Raw genomic sequence first — 12,152 nt, 5'->3', positions numbered from 1 at the left:
TCTAGAGCCTGTCTAGTATTCATAGCCTACGAACTGAACGAGGCTGATGCAAAGTTCAAAGGGCAGTGGAATACCTTAGAAGGAGGCACTCGAAAACCGGGCAACGCTGTCATTTTTATCAGTCTCATTATCCAGCTTGGTATGAGTTTATACTTCCAAAATCAAATGGTATACTCTTCAAAACAAATCTCTTCCGTATAATTGCGTATTTGTCTTACTTTCTTAGGTTTTGCCCTTCGCTGACGTATTTCTTGCAGTCAATTTTCTTTGATTGGTAAGGGCATAGACCTGTTTTTATACTGTTGCTTGATCACATGATAGTTGATATTGAGTCTTTATTCTTTTACTAAAGGTCGGCGTCGTTTGACATGTATCAAAGTAAAAATTGTAGCAACAAAAAGGGAAAAGAAGCATGCATGGCCACATGTTGCGTATCTCATCGGTGGAACAAACTGAACTGCACCAAGAATATGGCTGCCATACAAAGGGACCTTAACGAAACTACGAATTCCACGCCGATGGTTGCAGACCAGTAAATTGGTCCGAAATTGCCTTCGCCGGCCAAATCACGATTTGCATGCCCTCAAAATCTTCAGTATTTCAGCATGCTGTTGGCCATGAACTTGAGGGTTTGTAAAATATATGGATGTAAGCCATGCACAGGACGGTGAGCTTGTAGTTCCGTTCAATTTGGATGAAATTGGGGCCCTTAAAGCGCTTTATTTTGCAATGGAGTGTAGGCATCGTTTTTCAAAATGGCGATGGGCTTGGACTATTTTCAGGGGTGATCATCTTCGGATGGAAATTTCTCCTAAAAGTCATTAGTTGACCCCCCAAAAATTGAAAAGAAAATGAAAGATGATGAAATAAGCTTTAATTTGATGTGTGTCTCGAACACCTTGGAGAGTTGTGAGTGTTTTTCCCGAATTTCTGAAGTGGGAACATTTACCATTGGGGTCTATGGAAGTTTACTTACTGGTCTGCAACCCGATACTACCGCGCTGTCAATGACCTCAATGAAGGCGAGTAACCATCACCGTCGTCTGTTCCGACACGGTCAGAATGGTCCGATTTTTCAGCGCATACCTCCCCGATCTGTACGTCCGATGGCCCATATAGATGGCCCGATGATGCGGTAAAATTGGAAAAGTGTACGGCTGGCTTTAGTATTGTTCCTTGATAAAAGGATGATCATTCCCAATTAATTAGGTTCTCAGAGCCCGAGCTGGCTTCTGTATCCCCTCTAGTATCCATCCGATACCCGCCCATGGTGACTATGGGGTCATATGCTCACTACATTTAGACAAGGACCCATAAGGGGTGCCGAATTGAGGCAACGTAATACGCAGTTTGAGATAACGTTTCCATGAAAATGACGCCCAAACACGCTCCTTGTTATGTATAGGTGTTGTGGATTTAAGGAGAACATTTGCAAACTCTTCCCCAACTCAGTACTCTTCCCCAACTCAGTCCGAAAATGGCAATTAAATCAGGTGTTTGTTCATTCAAGTGATAATTCCAGCCTCTCTGTGGTCAGTGAGCAGGTCTAATTCAAATTAGACCTAAATAAGTTCATACCTTTAATTATTAGCTCGTTATGTTATATATTAATTCACATTCCGCAAGAGTCTATCTGAATGGAATAGCTGTCGGTTAGTGCAAGCCCGGCCAGGAAATGTTTACTTTCACTTTCATTGCTTCTGAAATTTTAATGAAGATGGAATTCAACCACGGCGATTAAATTACGACAGTGAACAGTATGTGTGTACCTTTGTTCACACTGCACAGACCGTCACGTCTCATATTTCCTCATAACACATGTACAGTCAGCAAAAAATGTTGTTAAAGGGAAAATACATTTGCAAACATCAACAAAAGAAATGATCAAATTATCACGAAATATCTCACTAGGGAATGACAGTCCAAAGCATCCATTAAAATCGTGACTCCTGGTGAGCTGACATTTTCAAGAAAACTTGTATTTTTCCAACGCTGGTCAGCCGACCAGCGTTGGAAAAAAACTGACTTTTTTCAAAAACTGCTCCTAATTTTTCATATTTAGTTATTCCGCATTTGCTTTGCAATTGTTTACACACCTGTGAAATGGTAAAAGCCTGCTAGACTGATTCTCTGACCTTACAATTCCCCCAGTCTATAAATATCTCCGTTTAATCTTAAGTGGGATCAGGGAACCAGCCTAGTACAAGAACATGATTGGTTTTCTTGGTTTTTCCAGCATCTACAAGCCCAAAACGTGAAACAAGTCAGTTGAACAAGTTTTGCTATAACATACTTATCCTCCAAATTTATTTATTTCTGAAAAGTGCAGCAAAAGCAAATGTTGTACATTCCCTTTAAGCAAGAACCATTTTACGTAAACATATTGATTAGAAGACTTCGACGAAAAATTGAACATGACCATTTCAAAAGTATAATGTATTTCAAAATTCATAATGAACGAAGTCTCTCATCTCGCATCAGTAATATAAGATTACCATGGCCAAGTCTGAAAGTTATTAGTCTATTTAGTTGCCAAGAAGCCCCGTCGATATTGCTTTCCTAGCATTAATACAATACTGTATAAGTATAAAACAGGGCAATGTTTGTTTTCTGAGCATGCACCAGAAGAAAAATCAATTTTGAATAGAAAATATCCCTAACACAAGCACAAGCTCAATTCACTTCGCGAAAACTGGCCAGGAAGTTTGTCGTGTCTCGTAGGTTGTGAAACACATTCCAAAGCGGCGAAAATGCTCAAAGTTTTCATCTGTTCTATGCTCTTATTGCCTGTCTGTCATGGGTTACCACCCACGACATGTGCTAACCAGCATGATAATCTATACTTAGCTTACAAAGCACACGCTTTGATCGGCCACACGTTCATGACACGACCTAGCTCGTCCAAGATGCGTTGTGCGGCACTCTGCCTGAGGTACCGTCGCTGCATGTCATTTAACTTCAACGCCATCACAGGAGATTGTCAACTCAACGACTCCACGCAGCAGATAAACCCAACAAGTTTGCAGTATGCAGTTCACTTCAGTTACTTTGAACGCTCCGACCAAGGTCTTATTCAGCAAGTAAGTCGGCCTATAACTTCATTATACCAGGAATTATAAAATTTCATTAGTTGAAATCGGCGAATGTAATTCTTACCAAAACCTGGGTTGTTTTCATTGAGCGAATTGTTGGAAAGACCCAAAGATACCAACAAGCAGCAACAATAACGGATTCATTTTGATAGGTGCGATTGTTGTTTGTTGGCGGGGGGGGGGGACTATATTCGACGCTCGGGGCATTGTTAAACATACACAAATGTATAATGTATACTGTACAGTCGCATGGGTGTCGGGGGACCACTACGCAAATTTTTATTTCTTTTTCGTCACACTCCAACAGTAATGAATCTTGATTCAACTGATGAGCCCTACTTCCAAAGGTGTCGCTTGGCCGGGTGGGCGGATGAATCCATTTTTAAGAATAATTCAGTACATGCAGTTGTAATGGTAAAATTATGTTTAATCATGAAAATAAAAATACATCAACAACATTGTTATAGAATTTAGGCTAAAGTTGTTGTAGTTTCAGGAAAATATTCCGTCAAGCTACTATAGTATCCTTAGTGGATATTGACATTAATAACTGTGGATCGAGAGATCCTTGGTTCGATCGAATTCATTGATGCCCCTTTTTACCACATTTCTTCTCCAAATGTATTGCTCTAAATTTTAATTTAATAGAAAGACTCACAGGACCTGCGTTGCAATAATTTCCTCGGAACCACTGAACTCGCGGCCGGGGTAGGGTGGGGGGGGGGGGGGGGGGGCTAGACACTAGATAGCGCTGTTCATAACAGGGACTTTGTTTTGTAAATGTATACGTACGCGCTCAAAAGTGGCTGGTGTTTTCTCTTAACTCATCTTTTCTTCTCTGAAATAAACCAACTAGGTGCATTATAATAAAGTTGAACAGAGAAATTGACATGCACGGGGTTTGACCCCCCAAAAAGGAACCTGTGACCTACTGATTGCCGTTCCGGTGCTCTACCATCAACTGAGTTATCCAGCCCTATGATTCCCCATTGTGTTACCAGTATTTTTTTTTAATTTTCTGTATTGCCATGTTTACAGGAGGACATGCTTAATCTTTTATTTTTTGTTCAGCACAATAATCGGGGGTTTGAGAGTGTGTTGAATGATCCTATGGCTTTATTCCGCTCTAGTCAAAATGTGCATGGAGGGATGGTGGGTGCGACCTATATCCTCTCCCATCCCTGATATATATCAGGCTGCGGTACCGAAACACAAAATGCTCTTTTATAAACAGTTGATTCTGAAATTACTATTTGTTTTCTTTTCAGGAAATTACTGCCCACACATCACTTTCTACATCCACAGAAACTCCTTTTGAAGGTGTGAATTATAAAGACAATGAAAACATTATTTAATTACAGTCACAATCTTATTGAGGAAACAAATAATACAATAAAATTTACAATTTCCATTACATCCTCTCCCGCCTGCGAGTTTGTATCCCTTAATATCGAGTTTGCACAGTACGAGCACAGAACCAGAAAATCACCATCGTTTATTTCATTGTATCGAGTTTATTTCGTAAATGAATTGACAGTTCCATCGTTCATACTTTTTTTTCAACATTATATTAGCCTCCTCCTCCTCACCCATCGATACTCAAAGCCCTGTGGTGACATGTCCTCAGGATACCTACAGCTACACCACGGATGTCAATGTATCTGTGTCTGTGACTTGGATAGGTTGGCCTAGAGCTACTGATGATGCGGATGGCATCCTAGGCGTTATCTGTCAAGATGATGCCATGACCACTGTGGTTTCAGGGGACGAGTATAAAGCGGGTAACACAACCGTCACATGTCAAGCTTCAGATGCAGCCGGGAATGCAGGCAATTGTGCCTTCTTGATCAGTATTGTAGGTATGTAATCTCAAGGAAAAACGTCTCAAGTAAATAATGAAACAAATAAATATGTGAATTTATTAGCAAGAGTGAAGAAAAGTACGAATAAACATGCAGTTGCGACACCACGTTGTTGGCGAATGGAATTGGAAACATGTTTTAAACTGCACAGTTCCGAACGCCTAACCATAAACAAGGCCAAAAAAAAAGTCTCCGGTTTCTGGTATGTGCGCGCGTCGCCGTAGCCATGCGCGTCGGCAAAATGAAACAGTTTTTTTTTTAACGAAATATGATGTCTCAAACCCGCCAAACTCACTGGTTTGACTGGAATCCTGCTGCTGCACAATTTTAACGTGTTTTTAGATTGGGTTATGGTCGAGAATAAGCTTTATGTGGCCTCTCTGGACTCCAATATATTTGCACTAAGTTTAGTCGGGCACCATTTGCAGTCATCAGCCGACATTTGAAGTAAAAAAATCAGGTAAAAAAAAAAAAAAAGCCGCGTCGCCGCACCACTTTTTGGGCAAGCTCCATACCAGAAACCGGAGACTTTTTTTTTGGCCTTAAGAATAATACTGCCAGGTTTTTCGTCAACATTACTCATTAACTCTTTGAACGCTTTGAGGGGTATTTGATAGTTTGTAGTTTTGTTTCGTTTAAGTAGGATATTTTTTTGGCATGTGCAGTTTGTCATTGTTGTGGGCCTCTTGGTATGGAAGATGGCACGATACATGATGGTAACATAACCGCTTCAGCAGTCTATGATGACGATAATGTCAAATATGGACCTACCCTAGCCAGGCTGAACAGCAACGGTTAGTGCATAAAAGCATTCATGCGTACTAAGAACCTTTTATTATATTAAACAGATGTTCTTTAATATTTTCATGTCCAAATTTGTTTTTCGATATTTGCATTGCATTCGGGTTGAGTATGAGAAACAAAGTCGTCTATGCACAAATTTATTGGGACAGTGAAATGTGTCACGTGTTCCCTCCTCATCCACAATTTAGTTACGATATCTTATCCTATTTGTTGCACTGATGAGTTGATATTATTTAAAAACTTAATTTTCAAGCTAATATATGCCTTTCAGGAACTAAAAATGGATCAGTTATTGGACATACGAATTGATTAAAGCCTGAATTATCACCCTTGAACTGGAAGAGTTAGAAATGTCAGAATCAGAATGACAATTTGACACAGGCCCTTACAACCGTCCTTCTGTCTATGCCTGCCATCTAAAAAAAAAACCTCTTCAGTTGAAAAGCTTCAAAAGTCGCTTTTCGAATTACCATACTTCTGTTAATTGTGCCTCAACATAATTATACATTTTAAATAATGATAAATTAATTCTAGAAAATATATTGAGGGAAAGCTGTTTATTTAGCTTTTCCTATATATTTATTATTTTTTAAATGACTTGTTTATGCTATATCGGTTTGAGAATACATTACCTGGTTTTTTTTGGCCACCCTTAGTTACAAAAGGATTGAATTTCATACATTGTTGCGTCTCTCATGTGAGAACAAAGACTAGCAATTAAGACAAAGAGCCAGATAAAAGTGAACACGCAACGGGTTCCTAATAACAATGCACAAGCGACAGTGGGTTTGCAATCCTTAATCTTTAATTTGATGTGGTTTGCTTTGGTTTGAAGGTTCATGGTGCGGACAATCTTCAGGTTCTTGGCTGCAGATAGATATGGGACGACTGGTGAAACTGTACGGTCTCATCGTGCAGGGACGAGCCTTATCTCTCTTCTATGTATCATCATTCTATATGAGTTACAGCAACGACGGCCTGGAATGGACCGATGCAAAAACGGAAGACAATGTAAAACGAAAGGTAAAGATTAAAAAATTAAAAATATAAAAGTAAACCTAGCTCAACGTTGTAAAGTAGCAATCAAATTAATCTTAATGTGACTAAATTCAAACAAATTTGCTCACTTTTATTCGCCCCTGCTGTTTTTATATATTTCAGGCGTTCACATTCTGTATCACACATTCCTTTCTGCGGTTAACACATCCTAGTTATGCCATTCATTTGAAATGCTCTTCCAATGACGTGTCTGGTTGGGTCATGGGTTATTTGCATATCACATTTCAGTTTTCATTGGCATCGCTGCATTGTATTCTTATTACTTTCTGACAAAATTGAGGGAATTGTATTTTAGTTTATACATTTTCTCAGTTTCGATCTTTTTATTGATGCGCCCTGTTGAAAATCCCTTCTATTCAAAGAAATTTACCAGACAAAAAATAATTCTCATATTAAGCCTAGGATATGAAAGCCCAATTCATAAGCTTTCTTTTAGTGCAAAAATCATTCAAATCACTCATGTACTTTTTAAGTTTCAGAATTTTAAACACAACCACCGTTTTAAGGTTCTGTCCACGGATCACAAAAAGTTCAGTGTTCGTTCAGCAAAACGAAAACAAATCACATATGATAGGGATGTGTGTGAATTGCTTTGGTTTTGCTGAACTAACGCACACCTTTTGTATGATCCGTGAACAGAACTTTAAATGGTGGTTGTGTTTAAAATTCCGTAACTTGAAAAGCACAAGAGTGATTTGAATGATTCTTGTACTAAAGAAAGCTTATGAATTGGGCTTTTATATCTTAGATTTTGAATGTGCTATACATGCAGACCTTCAATAAAACAATAGTCCCGACGTTTGGGTTTCAGTTTTTTTTTACTCACCCTGTATTTAAGAGCCATATGGCGGACGACTCTTTTTGAGTGGTTTTTCTCTCTTTTCGAGTGAAGTTTGCATCTTTTTGAGTGTTTTTTCACTATTGTTCACTAAATTAACTTCCACTCGTAGAGCTATATTAAATTTAGTATAGCTCTATGCTTCCACTCTATTTAAAAGCTACATGGGGACAACTTCGAGTGCTTTTCACTCTTTTACATTAGAGTGCGAGACTCGAACACCCTTAATTCCGTGACAGAACCTTGTTAGATTGAACAATCATTTTATACAAATCTTCAAGATGGAAAAAAGACAACTTATTAGTCTAGTTCTTATAAGTTTTCTTCCATCTTGAAGTTTTATGTTTGTAGACAAACACAGGGCTGTTTCGGCAACTTTTTTGTGACATGTGGCATGTAATGTTTCAAGCATAAGTTCCATCCAGGAAGGATTTGTAGTTCTGATGTTTATAATAAATGGTGACATATCACAAATGGTGGCATATCATATGTGATTACATTCTCATAGGGCTTTGAATTATGACGTCACATGTCACGTAATGACGTCATCATGACGTCACATCAATTTTCATCTATAACACATCCCGGTCTAGGTACAAACCAACTTTAACCCAATCGGACCTGTAGTTCAAATTAGAAAGAAAGGGTGACCTGATTTTGCACGTAATATCAAAAATTAAGATCCTGGATTATTCTATCAACTCCCGGAAAAAGTAAATCAAATCTCCGACAGTTGATTTTATATTGATTTTCACAGATTAAATCTAGAAATCTTTGGTTGCTTGTAATCTGATACTTGATGACGTCATGGTGACGTCATCACCAGAAAGCTTGAGAGGTATGTTAACTGTGCGATTTGAAGCAAAGATCTGGATTCAATCTCTCGCGGTTGATTTTTCAGCAATTTTTTTTTATTAAGATTTAGAGGTATTTTCATTGTAACCTCCGGTCTGGTGACCTCATGAATCCCCCCCCCCCCCCCACTTGTTCTTAGCATGAAGCTGGTTGTTAATAAAATTGATTTCAGCAAACTTCGGCACACTCATCAACTGACTATTTATTGTTGCCGCTAGAGGGCGCTCCAACATTTTTTGACGTCACCGCCAAAGTCATGTTCAGGTCTCTCACGGTTGATTTTGTATTGATTTTCAAATATAAGATCTATTAATCTTCAAAGTGAAGTCACGTGACCCCTGATGACGTCTTTTCATCTATAACACATCCCGATCTAAGTGCATAGCAACTTTGAACCCAATCGGACTTGTAGTTCTGGAGATATTGGCCTTAAAAATATGCACATTAAATGTGACGCCACGTGACTCGTAACGACGTCATAATGACGTAAATGTTCGGCAAACATCTTCAGATGCTGGTCTAAGTGTATGCAGAGTATAAAGGCAATCAGATTGATTTTAGTGCCCAGAGTTCCGGGGACAAACAATGACTGGAAAAAAATCTTAACGCAAACAAAGGCTGTTTCGGCATGTTTTCCGAAACAGCCAATTATTGATTAACTAAGGCCAATTTTAAATTATGATGCTTACATCACTGCCTGCTTACTTGCAAATTCGAATGAGTTAACTTACGCAGCTGGGAGCTGAATGAAGTATACAATATCTCATTTTTTTTTAAAATTAAGTTGAATGTTGATACGAACGCGCACAAATAGTAGTCCGAGTATCACCCGTTGTCAAACGGAGCCCTCTGCGCAACCAGCGTCTGTTTTAACTGAGCAATGCAAATTTTATGCGACCCCACGCGCCAGCCGAGTCGGCTTCAGAAAGTGTGACGCCATTTCGATCAGACATGCGGACTGATAAGCTGTTGATTGTTCAGTTTGGCTGACATGTTTTTGTAACATACATGAATGGGTTACGGAAGACCCGATATAGAAGGCGCCCGCTGAATGGTCAGAATCTCGAGGAATCTCAAGACGTAGTCTTGTTTTGCATATCGCCGAACCTGCTCGCATCTCATAGATCTTTGTCTATTCCATAGACTACACAAATAGATGGATCACAGTCAATTTTGCTGCCAAAAGTGCCAATTGACAGGTGAACGTGAAACCTTTACTCGATCATACCAGACAATAGGCACGCTCAGGCTTAAATATGGCTCGTTGGACGGTTGGCTTCCCAAATAATACCAAATAACACCAAATGATAGAAACTTACTTCAAAAATGACTTGCGTTGAGCAGGTTCTTATGTGATATCTTAACCTGCTCAGTATAACGACGCGAAAGAGTCTTGGTTTCGCAGCGCAGCCCAGCCTCACTATTTATTCATATTATAAATAGCGAATCTGTGCAAGGAACAAAACATGCGATTGCCAAATAAATGCCGAGTTGCAATTTCATTTGAATTCCGTGAGCACTTGCGGAAATGTTAGCCTGATTGCTCCTAATTTATGTTCACAGCGTTATAGTCTTTGGTGTAACTTCTCATCATACTGTCTGAGAAGGGTAAGGCGACGCAGCATTACGTCATCCGCTGAAAACATCTTTTCATTAGCATGTGTATTATCATCGGTTGCTGTGTGTTAATACCATTCAGACTAAAAAACAATCAGATTTATAAAACTAGGTCTTGGAACGAGAAAATTGAGATTTCAGAAATTCCTGGATGTCCGCGCAAAGGGCGAATCCGGAACACAATTCGTTTTTGGGGGGAAGGGGCCAAAAATTGCTCCCCCAAAAAGTTGATTCAAAAATTTACGGCTTGGGGTTCTTGAACATTTTTGGATTCTAAATGCTCTGTTTTGCGATCTGAGGCAATTTCTGACCACTTTAACCATTTTTTTTTTTAGCAATGGCTGACTCTTTTGCGACTTGCGTCACTAAAAAAATACCCCAATTTTGGCTTGGCCCCCGTTGCCCCCCCCCCCCCCCCCCGGATCCGCCGTTGGTCCGCGCCAACTTATTAGCCTATTTGAGAGTATGGCCGACACAATAGGAGGGCGGTTGTTGGTTTGGGTAAAACAAAAGACTTTACCCAATTACAAAAGACTTTACCCAAATCAAACAGCGCCCTCCTATCGTGTCTGCCGACTCTGCCATATCTCACATAGGCTAGGCACACACATCACTCAATAATATCCATCCGTCATTTCACTCAGTATGACCCGTGAAACGATTCATAATCTTAAACCTTTACACGGCACAATACGTCACCATTTCAACGAAATGGAACACGTATACTCGTTTAATGGAAATGACGACTGGTCGTTTTTAGAAATAACGCCTGCGTAGATCTAGATAATTGTGGGGGGGGGGGTAGTTTTCCTTATTTGTTGCTCTTTAACTGACTCACGATATATCATTCTTTCCACAGTTTGTATCTGGGTCGGCAGACGGAGATGCCATGGTTCCAGTTCAGACCGCATCACAAGTAATGATCTGTAGCAGATTCATCCGCGTCATACCAAAAGGCTACACTACTGGTGGGATGTGCTTACGTCTCGAGCTTGTTGGCTGCGTTTGAGCTTAGACTACATTCAAAATGAAGAAATCAATACTCAACTCTGATGTAGCTCTTTGAGTAATGTTGGATATTTTAATGTACATATGAAATGGCGTATAACATATTACACCCTTCAGTATCATTTGTTTGAATTGATAAGAATACAATACCTATTAATGAAAAGAAATAAACGTAGATACGGTTATCATTAAGCATATTGTCAGTAAAAAAGGAACGATGCAATGTACGCATTTACCAGCAGACGCCTAAAGGTGTACATTCGGCAAAGCTAAGATTGTTTTTATTTACTTTCTTTAAATCTGGGTCTTGGGTACAGTAAATCCACACAATGTCTGACGTTTAAGGAGAAAAACGTCGAAAAACATGTGTGTTTACATCTGGCGCGACCATAATCAACAAAAGACTGGCAACGCATACGCATAAAAACATGAGAAAATTCACTGCAATTAAGGAATATCTGGTCCCACGCTAACTTCATAATTAGACACTTAGCGCACAAACGGTTGAAGAAGGTTTTGAAAAGAAATTTTTTGACTGGAATGACAAAAACGTTTGTCTTTTAATGTTTGATTTTATAGCCTACTTGCTTGTTTCTATAAAAGTTGTTCACATATTGCCTTAAACGCCGTGACTGTTTTAACTAACAGCGGAAAACGACTGCAACCCTTCAGCCTTCCCTAGCTTTTCTTCTTTTGACAATCATTTTCTTACGGGAAAAATTGTAAGAAAGTTGCGATTTTTTAAAACGAAGAGAATACATGTTCTTCGCCCATTTTTTGAAAAGTTCCGCAACCACCGAGGAAAGGGCTGTCAAAAGTGCTATATAATACGGTGTATATGTAAAGTGCGCTGTGGAATCAAAAATGCATTGGCATAGCCGGGGGGGGGGGGGGGGGTTAAGGGTCGCATCCCCCCCCCCCCCACCAAATATTTTGTAAAGAGTGCCTTTTTTATGCAAGTGCTCTTTATATGTACACAGGTGCCCGGCCACTGCATTCTTTTTGTGTGCCCTTTTT

At 39.5% G+C, this 12,152-nt stretch overlaps 1 protein-coding gene across 1 annotated transcript; it reads left to right on the top strand.

The window, feature by feature from the left end:
* The first annotated feature begins 2,906 nt into the window (after positions 1-2,906).
* LOC119730670 lies at positions 2,907-11,136 on the top strand. Its single transcript, XM_038203661.1, has 5 exons — positions 2,907-3,080; positions 4,361-4,412; positions 4,667-4,951; positions 6,594-6,781; positions 10,987-11,136. Exons 1-5 carry the CDS (start codon positions 2,907-2,909, stop codon positions 11,134-11,136), a joined length of 849 nt encoding a protein of 282 aa, XP_038059589.1.
* Positions 11,137-12,152: the final 1,016 nt, after the last annotated feature.

The sequence above is a fragment of the Patiria miniata genome, unplaced genomic scaffold (assembly GCF_015706575.1).
Source record: "Patiria miniata isolate m_02_andy unplaced genomic scaffold, ASM1570657v1 HiC_scaffold_22, whole genome shotgun sequence".
NCBI lineage: Eukaryota > Metazoa > Echinodermata > Asteroidea > Valvatida > Asterinidae > Patiria > Patiria miniata.
This window is presented reverse-complemented; position numbering and strand designations above follow the sequence as displayed.

Bases quoted from the DNA above. Each gene is read 5' to 3' on its own strand.
- LOC119730670 (XM_038203661.1), top strand. From the start codon at position 2,907: ATGCGTTGTGCGGCACTCTGCCTGAGGTACCGTCGCTGCATGTCATTT. The intron at 4,413-4,666 runs GTGTGAATTATA...ACATTATATTAG, and splicing joins CACAGAAACTCCTTTTGAAG to CCTCCTCCTCCTCACCCATC. The intron at 4,952-6,593 runs GTATGTAATCTC...TTTGGTTTGAAG, and splicing joins CTTCTTGATCAGTATTGTAG to GTTCATGGTGCGGACAATCT.